The 17,807-nt window shown below is 43.7% G+C and overlaps 1 protein-coding gene across 3 annotated transcripts in view; it reads right to left on the bottom strand.

The window, feature by feature from the left end:
• fam189a2 (family with sequence similarity 189 member A2) overlaps positions 1 to 17,807 on the bottom strand; it is a 140,189-nt gene that overhangs the window by 12,617 nt on the left and 109,765 nt on the right. For 2 of the 3 annotated variants that reach the window (XM_048526846.2, XM_048526848.2), the window contains 4 exons: positions 12,953 to 13,022; positions 10,192 to 10,350; positions 5,951 to 6,240; positions 1,812 to 2,596 (listed from right to left, as the gene is read on the bottom strand). In XM_048526846.2, coding sequence (XP_048382803.1) covers positions 2,387 to 2,596; positions 5,951 to 6,240; positions 10,192 to 10,350; positions 12,953 to 13,022 — 729 coding nt within the window. In that variant the 3' untranslated portion in view covers positions 1,812 to 2,386. Of the gene's footprint in view, positions 1 to 1,811; positions 2,597 to 5,950; positions 6,241 to 10,191; positions 10,351 to 12,952; positions 13,023 to 17,807 lie in introns of those variants that run through there. The other variant, XM_048526847.2, reaches the window with a different exon arrangement.

Raw genomic sequence — 17,807 nt, 5'->3', positions numbered from 1 at the left:
CTCCCACCCCAAGCCGCACCCCCAGCTACCTACTAACCTCATCCCACCTCCTTGACCTGTCCGTCTTCCCTGGACTGACCTATCCCCTCCCTACCTCCCCACCTACACTCTCTCCACCTATCTTCTTTACTCTCCATCTTCGGTCCGCCTCCCCCTCTCTCCCTATTTATTCCAGTTCCCTCCCCCCATCCCCCTCTCTGATGAAGGGTCTAGGCCCGAAACGTCAGCTTTTGTGCTCCTGAGATGCTGCTTGGCCTGCTGTGTTCATCCAGCCTCACATTTTATTATCTTGGAATCTCCAGCATCTGCAGTTCCCATTATCTCTGATACACTTCTCAGCCAAGCTCTGCATCCTGTCAATGTCCCTTTGTAACCTAAAACAGCCCTCTGCACTATCCACAACTCGACCTACCTTTGTATCATCCACAAACTTACTAATCTACCCTTCCACTCCTTCATCCAAATCATTTGCAAAAATCACAAATAGAAAAGGACCTCGAACAGATCCTTGTGGTACACCACTCATAACTGAGCACGTTGAATATTTTCTGACCACTACCACCCTTTGTCTTCTTAGGGTCAGCCAATTCTGAATCCAATCTGCCACATTTCCCCCATCTCATGGCTCCTTACTTTCTGCATGACCCTATCATGGGAAACCTTATCAAACGCTTTACTTATATCCATGTATACCACATCCACTGCTCTGCCTTCATCCACATGTTTGGTCACCTCTTCAAAGAATTCAATAAGGTTTGTGAGGAATGATCTACTCCTCACAAATCCACGCTGATTATCACAAATCAAGCTGTGCCTTTCCACCTGATCATAAATGTTATCTCTCAGAGCCCTTTCCAATAATTTGCCCACCACTGATGTAAGATTAATTGGCCTGTAATTTCCAGGGTATCCCTATTCCCTTTTTTGAACAAGGGAACGATGTTTGCCACTCTCCAGTTTTTCAGCTCTATACCCCTGGACAGTGAGGATGAAAAGATCATCGCCAAATACCCTGCAAGCTCTTCCCTTGCTTCCCATAAAATCCTTGGATAAATCCTATCAGGCCCGGGGGACTTACCTATCTTCAAGTTCCTCAAAATTCCTAGTACATCTTCCTTACTAACGTCGACCTCCTCTAGGCTACCCCCTGTTTCACACTGTCCTCCCCTACATCTAGTTCAGCCCTACCCTTTCTCTGGTCATTCTCTTATTCCTCACGTATGTGTAAAAAGCCTTGGGGTTTTCCTTGATCCTCTCTGCCAAGGTTTTCTCATGCCCCTTATAGCTCTCCTAAGCCCTTTCTTCAGCTCCTTCCTGGATAACTTGTATCCCTCTAGAGCCTTTTCCAATCCTTGTTTTCTAAACCTTATATAAGCATCCTTCTTCCTCTTAACCAGTCGTTTGACCTCTCTTGAGAACCAAGGCTCCCTCCCTCAACCACATCTTCCCTGCCTGCTAGAGACAAACATATTGAGCACACAGTTCAGTATTCCCTCAGTACTGCACTGAAGTGCTCAAGTATTTGTAACAGGAGTTCAACACACAGCTCATGGACAAGATTGCTTCCCACCAAGCTAAAACTGTCACATCTGGAAACAATATACCTAACTAAAGAACAAAGTTTCAGCAGTGCCACTGGAAATTTTTGTTCATTGTTGGGCAAGATCGGACACTCATTTCAGTACAATTTTTAGCCTTCTCCAAAGTAGATTACTGAGTGTGGCAGATGTTTATATAATGGTGTGCTGTGTGACAGTCTGAATAGACTAGAAATAGTTGCAGGTATTATATATAATCTATATTTTTCTCTATACATATATAACATTAAAGATTACAAACCTGTTAAATCATTTGTTAAATTTTAAACAAAACAATACTACAAAATGCAACGAACATGTAGTTATTCAGAGCAATAAAAGTTAAAGAGGAAAACCATCAGTGTTAAACCTGTCATCATGCTACCTTGCTTGATCTAGCAATTCCTCATTTTCTGTTTCAAATAAAGTGCCCTTTGACATGACCCAAGGAGCAGGAACAGAAGTAAAATTTGCTTTAATAAACCTGGGCAGTTTAGAGAGTCATTGGGGTTGTTCACTGACCAGGAACATGAGATGAGGAGTCTTCCACTTTTGAACACCATGACATTTCATAACATAAAGGGCCACTCTCATTATTTCCCATTGAACTAAGTGCATTTTGAGCAGTTTATCGCTGAATAAGTTATCATTGAATACTTGGTTCTCCCATATGTTAAGTATGATGCTATGTCAGTGTTTCCTCATATTGCACTCCCATCCTTAAACTAATTCCCTCCCAGGTAATATTAGTTACTGGCATTTTGAAGCTGTGTCCTGGCTCGAATCACACTTTGAAAAATCCCGCATGTTTAAAGCACAGTCTCTTGCATCACGCCGACCAGACTGTGAGGTCTCTCCTGATGGCTTTTGTGCTCACTGCTTCCATCTCCCAACTCCAACTCAGTGCCAGTAAACGTGCTCAGATCTCCGCAACTCTGCAGATGGAGTAGTCGTGCATGGCCTTGTGTCTGAGGTGTCTCCCTGCTCATGATGTTGTGTTCAGAGCTGCCAATGATCGCCTACCCAGAGAGAAGCAGAAGTAAGCAGAAGTGGAACACTTCTTAGAATGGTTGAATGACATTGTACTAAAAGAGACCAACCAGCCCACCGTACTTGAACTGACCCTTTTGAAAGAGTTTCCAATTAGGCCCACTCTTGCTCAATCGTCATGTCCCTGCAATTTTGTCCCCCTTACATATTTATCTGAATCCCTTTTTAAAGTTTAGTGTTGAATCTGTGGAGATGGCAGTAATGCCAATGGACTATAACTCCATAACCCCTGGCTAATGTTCTGAGTACATTGGTTGAAACCTCATTGTGGTAGATGGTGAAATTTGAATTCAATAAAAATCCTGAATAAAACGTTAATCTAATGGTGACCATCATTGTCGTAAAATCCCATCTGGCTCGCCAATGCCCTTTAGGGAAGGAAACTGTTTCTGTTTACCTGGTCTAACCTATGTGTGAAACAAGATCCACAGCAATGTGGTTGATCTTCAGCAGCCCCTGGGCAATTAGTTATGAGCAAGAAATGCTGTCCTGGCAAGTAATGCCCAGATCCTGTGAATAAATTTTTAGCAATTGTGTAAAATAACTTGGTTCTTTTGTTAATTACCTGAAAGCTGTGCCCTCTGGTTACTCAGCCTCCTGCCCTGGAAACAAATTTCTCCTTGTTACTCTTATCAAAACCTTTCAACATTTGGAATGTGTCGATTAAACATCCCTTTAACCTTCTATGTTCTGAGGAAAACAAAGCCTGAGCTTCTCCAGTCGTGCCACACTCTGAAGTTTCCCACAAAGCTAATAAAGTTCCTCTGCACACAAAGAACAAAGGAAATTACACCACAGGAACAGGCCATTCAGCCCTCCAAGCCTGCTCCAATTCAGATCCTCTATCTAAATCTGCTGCCCATTTTCCAAGGATCTGTAACCCTCTGCTCCCTGCTCATTCAAGTATCTGTCTAGATACATCTTAAATGACACTATCATGCTCACCTCTACCACCTCTGCTGGCAATGCGTGCTAGGCACCCACCACCCTCTGTGTAAAGAACTTTCCACGCATATCTCCCTTAAATTTCTCCCATCTCACCTTGAAATCATGACCCCTAATAATTGAGTCCCCCCACTCTGGGGAAAAAGATTCTTGCATCCACCCTGTCTATACCCCTCATGATTTTGTAGACCTCAATCAGGTTCCCTCCTCAACCTCCGTCTTTCTAATGTAAATAATCCTAATCTACTTTACCTCTCTTCATAGCTAGCGCCCCCCATACCAGGCAATATCCTGGTGAACCTCCTCTGCACCCTCTCCAAAGCATCCACATCCTTTTGATAATGTGGTGACCAGAACTGTATGCAATATTCCAAATGTGGTTGAACCAAAATCCTATACAACTCCAACATGACCTGCCAACTCATGTACTCAATACCCTGTCCGATGAATGAAAGCATGCCGTATGCCTTCTTGACCACTCTATCGACCTGCGTTGCCACCTTCAGGGTACAATGGACCTGAACACCCAGATCTCTCTGTGCATCAATTTTCCCCAGGGCTTTTCCATTTACCATTTTCCATTCACACTTAAGGCCTTTGTAGACTTTTCAAAAGTTTGGTACCCAGAACTGGACAGATTATACCAGGTGGGGTTTAATTCAAGATGAAAGGTCATTGCCCTGAAACATTCTGTTTCACTGAAGTTACTGTAAAGGGTGTGTAAAAATTCCTCTTTTCATTGTTCCCGATTCTCATAATTATTTCATCATTTTAAAATTCTTATACATTTTAATGCCCTTGTGCATTATAAACAGATAGTACTAATAGCCCACATAAGTGAAAAGCCATGATCTCATTCATTGTCAGCTACCTGATTAGTATTCAACAGAAGCAAAATACGTTGTACATAGAATTTTACAGAATTGAACAGGCCTTTATCTTACTCTCAGTGATACTATGAAACTCTTAATGCCTACTTCAGGGTCATCCAGGTCTTGATGTAATGTCTCAACCAAAAGGGCACACCTCTGGCAGTATAGTATTCCTTCAGTATTACACTGGGAATGTCAGCATGGATTTCGGCACCATTGTTTGGGTTTTTTGACTCTCAACCTTCTAACTAATTTTATTTTCCTTTTGCTCATAATAAACATAAGAAATAGGAGCAGGAGGTGGCCACTGGCTCCTTGATCTTTCTCCACTGTTCAATAAAGTCAGGGCAGATTTGATTTGGCCTGAAGTCCACTTTTCCTGCCTGTCTCCCAAAACCTTGAACCCCTTATTAATCAAAAATCTGTCCACCTCAGTCTTGAACATATTCAACGATCCAGTCTCCAGTGCTTTGTTGGGAAAGGAGTTCCAAAGACTAACGACACTTGTGGGAATAAAAAAAATCCTCCTAATCTCGGTCTTAAATGAGTGATGTATGCACTGAAACTACGCGAAACTAGTTCTAGGTTCATACCCAAGAGGAAACATTCTCTCAGCATCTTCCCGTCAAGCCACCTCACATTTCTTAAGTTTCAAGAATGTCACCTCTCATTCTAAACTCCACACACCTCTAAACTCCAGTGTGCATGGGTTCAATCCGCTCAACCTTTCCTCATAAGTAATTTGCCAATACCACCTGCCAATCTAATCAATTTACGGTAGCATCTGAACCCTTTATAGCTCATAAGACCATAAGACATAGGAGTGGAAGTAAGGCCATTTGGCCCATCAAGTCCACTCCGCCATTTAAATCATGGCTGATGGACATTTCAACTCCACTTTCCTGCACTCTCCCCGTAGCCCTTGATTCCTTGTGAGATCAAAAATTTGTCGATCTCTGCCTTGAAGGCATCCAACGTCCCACCCTCCAGTGCACCCCGTGGCAATGAATTCCACAAGCCCACCACTCTCTGGCTGAAGAAATTTTAAAATTTACCCCCTCTAATTTTAAGGCTGTGCCCACGGGTCCTCGTCTCCCTGCCTAACAGAAACAACTTCCCAGATTCCACCCCTTCTAAGCCATACATTACCTTGTAAGTTTCTATTAGATCTCCCCTCAACCTTCTAAACTCTAATGAGTACAATCCCAGGATCCTTAGCCGTTCGTCATACATTAAACCTACCGTTCCAGGGATCATCCGTGTGAATCTCTGCTGGACACGCTCCAGCGCCAGTATGTCCTTCCTGAGGTGTGGGGCCAAAAATTGGACACAGTATTCTAAATGGGGCCTAACTAGAGCTTTATAAAGTTTCAGAAGCACATCGCTGCTTTTTATTCCATCCCTTTTGAGATAAACGGCAATGGAGCCTCTTTAACATATAAATGTGCCAGCCCAGAAACAGTAACAAAACACAAACAAAATGCAATTGCAATGACTGTCCCTTACCTGATCGAGTATGTTGGCACTTGCCACTGCCTCCTCCATGTGTTCCTCATCAGACTGCAACACGGATCGAATATTTTCCACTAGTTCCTGCACCTCTGGGGTCATAGTGCATGAGGAGTGCTCCAAGAAGCTGGCGACCAGTAACTTGGTGTCTCTGTAGCTGCTGTAATCCACCAGTGACCTGGGCCTTGACCTGGGAGTTCCCGACCCGTGACCCCTGCGCAGAGTCACAACCTGCACATCTGGCCTCTCATCCGTTTGCGTCGCTGCTTCACAGCTCACCACTAATTCTGAGTGGAACAGAAAGAATTTCAGCAGCATGAGATACAATGGAGAACAAGAGGGCAGTGAGCATCAAAGTGAATATATTACTTTGGGGACAATGCGGGTGGAGAAAAGGAACCAGGGATCGAGGAGAACCCAGATTTGTTAGTTTTGATCCCATGCAAGCTGGATCCTAAATGTGACTTGGAAGGTGGGGAGAAGCAGCCATGATCTCATTGAATGGTAGAGCAGACTCGATGGGCCAAATAGCCTGCTTCAGCTCCCACGTTTTATGGCCTCAGTGAGGGCTCCCAATCCTCCAGAATTGATCTGGAGTATGCAGAAAATGAAAATTTGCCTCTAGGATGCAGAAACAAACATTAGGGGGCATTGAAATCCAATTGATAATGATGACTGTGACCACATCACATTTGATGAGGGTGAGGGCAGGAGGTGGAGATGGGTGAGAGCAGTTGGCAACAGAAGATCAGACCTCCTGAAGTAGAGTTTGCAATCTTGAGGAAATAATTCATTGCTATCCACTTTTGCGCTCTTCCCACAACCTACAACACTTCTTTGGAAACACATCTCAGGTCATTTCCATGCTGACCCGAGAACTCGCAGCAATGTGTGGGCAAAGGAAATGTGCTTAAAAAGGCTGTGTGTGACCCCGTGTCAGGTCCAGGACAGGCCTATGAAGGGGTAAAAGGTGACCAATCCAGGAAAGGATAGATTACTTTCCAATAGGGGCCACTTGTTTCTCTTTGGGGGTAAGTTTAAAACCAAGATATAAGCAATCAAACACGTCAAACTGCCCATCAGAGTGTTGGGCTGCTCATCAGGGTTTGTTTGTCTGTACCAACCTTCAAAGGCGACAGAGGTCATAATTATCGAGGCGAACTTACATTAAATTGGGCATTAGTCAACTTGCATTTATATAATTTATGTAGTACAACAGCCCAAGATGATTCATAAGAGCGTACGTTAGCCACATAAGGAAAGATCAGGACTGTTTCGGTCAAAGAGGTAGATTTTAAGCAGTATCTTAAAGAAGTGGAAAAGCTTATTGAGCTGGGGTTAATGACGAGTTGGTAACCAATTTCAAAACCAGGTTCAGAATTTCAAATTTGAGGCTTCACCAGTTGAGGTTATAATTTAGATCAGCAGGTACAGAGAATGGCTACACGTTCAGATAGGGATGCCAGTCATTCTCAATCCTCAGCAGGTTGGGGGTAAAACTGACAACGCTGACATTGCAAATACTAATCCTTGTAACTGCTCCAGGGAAAGAAAAAAAGCATGAAACTAAAGCCCTCAGGTGAAATGAAAGTGTAATTTATTAATGAGGCACAAGAAAGTAATTTCAAGGTCACAACCTAATCTCAGGTTTCAGGTAGCAGCTACAAACCTGTCAAGTGTTAGCTTCCTGGTTCCAACCAGATCTGAACCTCTTGGGTCAGATTAGCAGCTTGCAATGACATGTGACTTGGTCAAAAGGGGAAGATTAACAGGTGAAATTGAACCAGGCTGTTTGCAATCTTGCTAGCCTCTTCAACACTTGAGCTAACCTTGCAATCCTATATCTTCGCTCCATTATTCAAACTACTTGCATCTTCATAACGTCACCTGTTTACCTATGCTCATCTTCTGCTGAAACCCTCATCCATGCCCTTGTTAATTCTACAATTGGTTTTTCCAATCCTCACCTGGATCTCCGATCCTCCTATCTCTCATCCTCTGTAACGTGCAGTTTATCGAACCGGTCCAATGTTGGTGGTTATGCTTTGACATTACATATTAATGAGGCCAGAACAAGTAATAGTGAGAGTTAGAATGTGGGGTAATACCTGTTGATAGGCCTCTCACAGCTCAGTGGTGAGAATCCTGTCTCAAAATCCAGGACTTTGTTAAACAATGCAACCTTTCTGTCTCGATATCAAGATTTGATATTTTCTGGGATTTTCTTCATGTTCTCGCTGTAGCTCACATTGTTCAGGGTCTGAAAAAGTTCTGTTCTATAAGTCTTTTTGAAAATCATTATTAAAATTGATTCCATCCTTTCAAGGAGTACATTTTTGAGCATTACTCAACATCACAACATGGCAATTTGGATTGGGAATTGGAGAATGGTGGTTAGGAGGCCACCACAAGATTTAAAAACTGGAAGACCTGCAGATGCTGTAAATCAGGGAAGAAAAACAGAAGTTGCTGGAAAAGCTCAGCAGGTCTGGCAGTGGCTGTGAAGAAAAAAGTCAGAGTTAACATTTTGGGTCTAGTCGCTGAAAACTGACCCATTCTGAGGAAGGGTCACCGGAACAGAAATGTTAACTCTGATTTTTTTCTTTACAGACACTGCGGACCTGCTGAACTTTTCCAGCAACTTCTGTTTTTGTCCCTACAAGATTTTCTGTGCATTAAAGCCCAGCTAAAATGTCGGCACTGTGTCTCTTTAACAATGTCCATGAGATCAAACATACTTATGCACCTAACACAAAAGGGACAGTGCCCCGTCCAGGTAAATGCCACTATATTTTCTAGAGATAACAAGGTGTAGAGCTGGATGAACATAGCAGGCTAAGTAGTTTCATAGGAGCAGGAAGGCTGGCATTTTGGGTCCTGACCCATAACATCAGCTTTCCTGCTCCTATGATGCTGCTTGGCCTGCTGTGTTCATCCAGCTCTACACCTTGTTATTTCAGATTCTCCACCATCTGCAGTTCCTACTATCTCTGAAGCTATATTTTCTAGTCTACCTTTCACTGACAGATCTTTCATTCACTCTATCTCTGCTACTACACACAGGTCTTACTCTGCCTCTGCTACTACGCACAAGTCCTGCCAATGTTAAGGACGATGTCTCTTACTAATGTAAGCGTCATGTCCACTCACTGCTCTCATCCACCTCACGCTCTGCACTATTGACCCCTTTCTGCTTTCAGCTCACTCTCTACCATCTTGCCATCTCTCCTGCTCATTCATCATCAGTAAATGCACTTCCACCAAACGCAATCCTGCCTTGGGTCTCATTGCTGGAAAAACTGGCTCCATACCCCTCCAATCTTTAGACTGCAAGGACCCAAATCCCTAAGCTCTGATGGGACCAAACGCCTGATTGACCAACCAGCCATCATCAATGACGAGATTCTGAATTTGCCATTTATATCTTCAGAAGAAAATGATAGAAAGAAATTGATGGTGAGATTATGGTAACTTTTCACTTGCCATATTTTCCCACTATTACCCAAATCACTCCAGGGAAGAGTACATTCACCAAATTGGGAGCTTTGCTTCTTTGAGTGATTGTGCAAGTGAGGGATCAGTGTGAATGACTGTATGAAATCATATTCATCAATCTTTGTGAGTCAAGCCAAGATATTTGGAATCTGGCACCACGGGCCCTGGCTTAATCTGCACAGATTAGCACGGAAACAGGACACCATTCTCTCAAACCCATGCTGATTTTTAAGCTCTGCTCAAGCCTCCTCCCATGCCCAATCCTCCTTCATCACATCCTCTCAACGTCTCCTTCTGTTCCTTTCTCCCTCACGTCTTTATCCAGCTTCTCTTTAAATATAACACTATTCACCTCATCCATTTCCTATGGAAGGGGGTTCCACCTTCTCACCAGCAGTATAAAGACATTTGTCCTGAGTTTCCTGTTGGACTTATTAGCAATGACCTCAGTACTGATTGCCCCAGTTCAGGTCCAGTCCAAGCTGGTTAACAACCTGCTGGTGCCTTACACTTCTAACTATTTTAAAGACCACTATTGGGTCACCCTTTCTTCTTTGCTGTTCTGGAGAAAAGAGCCCAATCTTTTCAATCATTTCAGGCCCTCTATTACAGTACTATTCTTCTACTGGTTCCTTCCAGAGTGCCATTTTATAATATGGAGACCAGCACTGCATGTGCGATATTACCAAAGTACGACAATGTTCAAAGCATCAGCCACCTCTCTCTCGTGCTCCATTCGTTACCTTCTATAACTAATTCTTGAAGCAATGGATCGCTGTTTGACCCCCTCAGACCCGACCTGCTCGACTTGCTGCATTCTGTTTCAGAAGTCCTGCTCCGGGGTGGATGCACAATGCACAGTTGCAGCGGATCACTGACAGAGCCCCCCGGAGGATTGTTGTCTGCAAAGTAACGCAAAAAATAATTACCTTCTGCATATAAAGTGCTAACTAACCCCAGATACATTTCTCCTTTCAGATGTAGCTTAGTCTCACCTCAAGTCAGAGATCATAGACTCAAGCCTCATTCCAGAGTCTTGAGTACAATGTTAACCCTGATGAAGGTGGATGAGATTTTAAGCCAAGACTCCTCCACCCTCTCTGGTGGAATTAGAAACTGACTGGGCACTGAGCCAGAATTTATCCCTCAGCCAGTACCATTAAAGTAATGTAGATATTAATTTATTACACAGAGGTTTATAAAATCTTGTGCACATCGGTTACTATATTTCCTACATTAGCATAGCAACTACGCTACAAAACCTTCTTTATGAGCTGAAAGGCACATGGGGATGTGCCAAGAGATTATTACTATTGAAGGGCAGGGCAAAGTGTTTTATCAAGAACTGGGATGGCTTTGGAGAGGGCGATTTGAGACAGTAAATCAACCTTGGTAGACCTCAGCCCATTTCTAAGGAGCAGCACTGATGAAGGCTCCCATGCCAGGCTGACAGTGATGTAAGGCTTAAGATAAGCACTGAATGAAAGGGGAGAACATTATTTGAAATGGGGTAGGTCATTTTTTTCTCTGAAGTACCCAAGCTGATGGAATTATTACTTCATAGGAAGGAAGAGATGATTGCAATAGAGAGGGTACAAAAGAAGATTTACAAGCAGGTTGCCAGGGAAGGAAAAGTTTTGTTAAGAGGAAACACTGATTCATCTGGTTGCTTTCTTTGGAAGAGGGGAGACTGATGACAGACTTAATTGAGGTGTGTAGAACTGAGCAGGGTTGACATACACTGGATTAGTCAGGATCCTATTACCCATAACAGACAGGTCAATAACCAGGGGCCACAGATTACAATGACTGGTAGAAGGAACAGACTGGAGTCAAGGAGAAATTCTTTCATCCAGAGGGTGGTGATCTGGAACTTGCTGGGCAGTAAAAGTGAAAACTCCCAACACATCTCAAAAACATTTGGATATGTGCTTGTGGTGGAAAACCTAGGAGCCTAATGGAAGTTTTAACAGTAGATCTTCGGGGCCTACAGCTAGCATCAAGCTCAGCAACAGGGAGGTCATGGGTTGAGTTTACCCCAGCGGCACAGACCAGTGAATGCTGGGGATGACATGAATGTTTGAATTGAAGAAGACAACCCTGGGTATTTATTCAGTCAGATGACCATAGCCTCACTCAGCAAGGGCCCTTAGCCCTCGCAGTAGGAGCTCATGGTGAAGAAAGGGGGACACTTCAGGTTTTGGCTTGGAGGATGCTCCATTGGGTTATGCCCCAGCAACAGTCTTGAGGACAGACAGAGAAAAGATAAAGGGCAAAAATAAAACAACAAAATAAACTGCTGGAAGTATGTCAAACTGATGAAATCCAACTTGACTTTAGTTCTAGATTGATGATGGTATTTATTCACATGATCCATTGTTAGCTTTGCAAGCAAACAGCTAGAAGTAACAGCAGAACTTGCTATATTAAATCATGCATCAGAGAGGGAGGCCATTTGGCCAAATGCTAACTCTTTGCAAGAGCAATCCAAATACTTCCATTCCTCTCCACTCTTTGATCATTGCCTTGCTGTGTTTTTGTTTCTTTTTCTCTCCTACACCACAGCCCCCCACCCCCAACCCCAAACTTTCATCCTATTCTACTTTTTGAAGATTACCATAGAATCTGCTTCAGATCTTTTCAAGTAGTGATCACAGCTCACTGCATGAGAAAAAAAATTTCGGTCTATACTCATGGCGTGCTACATGTTGGTTGAGGATAACAGGACCGAAGCTGTTTAGACAAAGGGGTGAAACACATACTCAGAGATAGTAGGAACTGCCGATGCTAGAGAATCTGAGATAACAGGGTGTAGAGCTGGATGAACACAGCAGGTCAAGCAGCATCATAGGAGCAGGAAAGCTGGCGTTTAGAGTCAAGACCCTTCTTCATGTCCTCAGACTGTTTAGGAATGTCTTGATCTCTAATACTTCTTTTGAGGTGGGTGCTGGGTGAGAACAAGGTAAGAATTCAATGAATCACTGCTAAAACCACGGGGATGGCCAACACTTTGCCCTGAGCATCCCTCTGTGCATTCATCTCCAAACCAAAGACTGAAGCATTAACTGAGTCCCTGATTAGTTCCAGCAGTGGGGGAGACAGAAGGAGGGGTTGCCAATTCTCTAGGACAGTCCTGAAGTCTCTGGGAAGGAAAGCTGAATGCTGCTGCAAGCAAAGACCCAGGAGGAAAATCATATAGACATTGGAAGTACAACCTTGGAACCCTTTCTGTTTATTCATGGGACATAGGAGAAGAGGCTGTTTGATTGATGATTGTGTTCAATCTAATTGGCTCCCAAAGTTGCTGCTTGTTTTCCTGTTGGTCGTGGCAAGGCAGGGGCTAGGGGGAGTCAGGGAGATAGCCTTGTCAGATGACCCACGAGGGTCTGGATTGTCTGGTGGCAGGCGACCACATGGGGGAACAGCTGGGAAAAGCTACAGCAGTGTTAGCAACCCTGGATTGGTGAGGGGGGCAAAATGATGCGATGTTACCGCTGCCTTTACCATCTGACGTCGCACATGTTGCTCTTTCAGATGCTCCGTCCATCCCCGCAGCGGCTTGCAAGCTCGAAACCTGACAACACAAAACTGTCCAAGTTAAAACAGGATGTGTTCACGGCCCACTGCAATTTCAAAGAGATCATTATAAATCGCTGGAGGTTTTCCTCAGGCCCACTTCACACCTCAAAAAGAGACCTAAACAATGCCTGCTCTGACTTAGCGGGACACAATCTTGAATCAGAAGCTTGTGGATTTGAATCCAATTTCAGAGACTAGAGCTATTCCAGGCTGATATTCCCAGTGCATCTGAGTCTAAGGCATTTTCTTTCAGATGACAGTTTAAATAGAAACCCTATCTGCTCTCTCAGCTCACATAAAGATACCATAATCAAACTAAGAACTACAGGCAATTTCACTTTCTGGTCAATAATAAGCCCATAGACATGGCGGCAGGGGCAGAGTAGAATGCTCCTGCCAGAACTCCTATGCTCCACCTGTTTTTCATTTTTTCTTTTCCTCTCTATTTTTGCTTCTTCTCTCCCCCTAGCACTGGAGGTGAATCCTGGAGCAGTGGCTGGGATCAGCAGAAAATCCCTGGAGCAGCGTGTGGGCTGAGAGCCCTGGACCGGCACGAGCAACGAACCCTGGCACAGGGTGTGGGCTGAGAGTGTGCAGCAACACATGGGGAAGCAGCACCAGCCCAGCCTGAGCAGCGAGCCCTTGCACAGCACGTGGGCCGAGTGCCCCAGACCAGCCTGAGCAACAAGCCCTTGCACAGCACGTGGGCCGAGCGCCCCAGACCAGCACGTCCTGACATAGTGCGTGGGCCGTGAATCTCGGGGCAGCACGGGGAAGCAGCCCCACAGCAGCGTGGGCGAGGCAGTCCTGGAACTTCTCTGGAGCTGGTTTGGAGTGGACTGGGTCTGGGAGCAGAGCGGGGACCGCTGTTGGACTGGGGTCTGGCGTGGGCGGACAGATCACATGGGGAGGCCCTGTGCTGAGCTGCTACAGAGTAATGTCTATTTGAAATTTCCTACCTCACTTGAATGTCAACATTTTAATCAATGTCCTATTTTTAATTTATTGTCAACTCTGTAAAGTAATGTAACTACTTTTATTCCTCTGCTGTATCCAAGAATTGTACCTAGGTACTGTACCTAAGATGTTGCCTACAAGACGACACACACTGTAAAAGCTTTTCACTGAACTCCCACAACAGAGTACACATGACAATAAAAGGGTATTCTATTTGATATCATATTCCAATCAACATGCTTGTAAGCAAATAAAAACCTAATCATCATCACCTTGATGTTCGTTGGATCTGTTTTGTTCAAACTGGCTGCTATGTTTCCTACAACAGTGACTATCCCTACAGAAGATTTCATTAGCTACAATGCACTTTCAGGCATTGGGAGGTCCTGATGGGCACCATAAAAGTGAAAGCTTCTATTTGTTTGGGAGCATTGCAGTATTATCTTGATGGATTGTATTATGATACAGACCTAGACCTGAAGCTTTTAGCCGATACTTCTGGAAAGGCTCAAAGAAAACATCAAGTGCATCAACTGGCATATTGTCCATTATTTAGTCAGCATTTTCAGAATATTCAATATTTATAGAATCATAGAATCCCTACAGTGTGGAGGGCCTTCTGAACCTCAGAGCATCCAATCCAGACCCTCCCCCTATAAACCACCTAATCTACACATCCCTGTACATTTGGAGCAATTGAGCATGGCCAATCCACCTACCCTGCACATCTTTTGGACTGAGAGGAAACCCACATGGATATGGGGAGAATGTGCAAACTCCACAGACGGTCACCCGAGGGTGGAATCAAGCCCGGGTCCCTGATGCTGTGAGGCAGCAGTGCTAACCACTGAGCCACCGTGCTGCCCCATATTGAAACAACTAATTATCCAGGGTCCAAAATTTACAGCACCTTGTGGTACGTGTTTGCAGTTGTAGGAACTTCAGCCCAGTACTGAGCTGCACGCATTGGGGAGGGTTACGACACTCCAGGTCACACCCCTTAGGGTTGAGTCTTCCAATCCAGTTAGCGGTCAGGAATGGAAGGGTGTGACTACAAATGAGGCAATAAATGATCTGAAGAGCAGGAATGCAGGAGCCTCACTCATCCTTTGCAATATTCCAACAGGTTTGAGGATTTTTGTTTTCAGCTTGTTTGGATGAGAGTGAGGGCTGCAGGGTGGAGGTGCTAATTGAACATGGCACTGTGGTGTATGGGAAGTCACTCAAGAGGGAATGTCGTGATAGTTGGGGACAGTATAGTGAGGGAGATTGACAGCATTGTCTTCAGCAAAATGCACAAATCCAGGCTGTGTTGCCTGCCTGATATCTGGGTTCAGGATATCTCCCCTTTGCTGTAGAAGAACCTGCAGTGGGAAGGGAAGGATCCCATCCGTCGTGGTCCACTTGGCACTAAATAACATGGGAAGAACCAGCAAAAAGGTGCTGCAGAGGAAGTATAAGAAATTAGGTGTCAAATTCAAAAGCAGAACCTCAAAGGTAATAACTTCTGGAGCTTTTGCAGCAACTTTGTTTTTGTTCCTCAATTACAGCATCCGCAGTTCTTTTGGTTCTTACTTCTGAATTAACACCTGAACCCCATGCAAATTGACACAGGACAAATAAGATTACAGAAGCGAGTTCATGACTCAAGGACTGGCATGGGAGAAGTGGGTTCTGGCTCATGACACACTGCCTCCAAAACTGGGAAAATTGGGATCTGTAACAATTGGGATGGTCTCCACCTGGACTGGTTTTCTCACAAGCTGGCATTATTAGGGAAGTATATGGCCACCCAAGTGGACAGGGTTGTTAAGAAAGCATATGGTGTTTTGGCTTTCATTAACAGGGGGATTGAGTTTAAGAGTCGTGAGATCTTGTTGCAGCTCTATAAAACTTTGGTTAGACCGCACTTGGAATACTGCGTCCAGTTCTGGGCGCCCTATTATAGGAAAGATGTGGATGCTTTGGAGAGGGTTCAGAGGAGGTTTACCAGGATGCTGCCTGGACTGGAGGGCTTATCTTATGAAGAGAGGTTGACTGAGCTCGGTCTCTTTTCATTGGAGAAAAGGAGGAGGAGAGGGGACCTAATTGAGGTATACAAGATAATGAGAGGCATAGATAGAGTCGATAGCCAGAGACTATTTCCCAGGGCAGAAATGGCTAGCACGAGGGGTCATAGTTTTAAGCTGGTTGGTGGAAAGTATAGAGGGGATGTCAGAGGCAGGTTCTTTACGCAGAGAGTTGTGAGAGCATGGAATGCGTTGCCAGCAGCAGTTGTGGAAGCAAGGTCATTGGGGTCATTTAAGAGACTGCTGGACATGCATATGGTCACAGAAATTTGAGGGTGCATCCATGAGGATCAATGGTCGGCACAACATTGTGGGCTGAAGGGCCTGTTCTGTGCTGTACTGTTCTATGTTCTATGTTCTATGTTCTATAGAGGGTTTAGAACTAAACAATGGGGAGTTGTAAGGGATTGATCTTGGGCAAGTGTAACAAATCAAAGTGTGGAGTCGATGTAGGAGAGCAAAATAATATTGTGAAAAATGACACAAAAGGACAAAGAGAGAAGAAAAAATTAAGCATTTATCAACTGTTAAGGCTGCACAGTACAAAGATAATAAGAAAACTAAAGAGTCTGTATCTGAATTTACATGCTATTCATGAACAGTAAATGAATTAATCGTGCACAGTGAAGTGAATAAATATGATCTGGACTTTCTCATGGAATGACAGCTACAGAATGGGAAGGACTGGATTTTAAATGTTTAGGAGTATATGAAATTTAAGAATAGGAAGCGAGGTAAAGGCAGAGGGGTAGTGCTCCTATTCAAAGATGGTATTGGTTAGAGATGACCTTGGCTCAGGAGAAAGGGATGTAGAAACAGTTTGGGTGAACATGAGGATGAGTGGGGCATATGGGTCACTAGTTTGAGTGATCTACAAGTCCCCAAACAATATCCATGCAAGAAATATGCAAGAAGAAATATTTGGAATAAATGGGCAGCACTGATCATTGGGAGACATTAATCTCCATGTGAAATGTAAAAATCATATTGCCAATAGTATCTTTAATGACAAATTGATAGAATGTTTTCAAGATGGTTTCTTAGAGCAGCATGTTCTGGAACCAACCAGAGAGCATGCTACATTAGACTTGGTATCATGTAGTGTGACAGGGTTAATTAATGAACTCTTAGTAAAGGCCTTATGGGTAGCAGCTATCATAACGTGTTTGAATTATACATTCAACTTGAAAGGGAAACAAGTGGGTTTGAGAGTAAATAAGGCCAACCATGTGGGCACGAAAACTGGGCCAGCTTAGATGAACTGGGATATTAGATTAGGTGAGAGACGAATAGAGAAGCAGTGGCAGAATAAGTGCATTCCCAGAGTGAAGAAAAAATTCAAAAGGAGGACCCGCCAATATTGGTTAACTGAAGAAGTTAAGGAAAGCATCAAACTTAAAGAAAAAGCTGATAATTGCACAAAGTTTAGTGATATTGAGATGATTGGACAGAATATAAAGAATAACAGTGAATGACTATAACACCAATCAGGGAAAATAAATTAGAGCTTGCAAGGAAATTAGCCAGAAATGTAAAGAGGTAGCAAGAGTTTCTATTGGTAATAAAAAAGGAAAGAGCAAGTTAAGTGAGTATTGGTTGTCTGGAGAGTTAAAGATAGATAATAAAGAAATGGATACAACAAATAAATATTTTGCTTCTTCACTATAGAAGATACAAAAACATGCTTGTAATATCTGTAAATCAGGACGGTGAAGTAAAAAGGGATCTTTGGTGAACTGGTAGTCCCTACAGAA

Source organism: Stegostoma tigrinum, chromosome 3 (assembly GCF_030684315.1).
Source record: "Stegostoma tigrinum isolate sSteTig4 chromosome 3, sSteTig4.hap1, whole genome shotgun sequence".
In the NCBI taxonomy this organism is placed as follows: Eukaryota; Metazoa; Chordata; class Chondrichthyes; order Orectolobiformes; family Stegostomatidae; genus Stegostoma; species Stegostoma tigrinum.
Note: the sequence above shows the minus strand (reverse complement) of the source record. Positions and strands in the feature narration are given on the sequence as shown.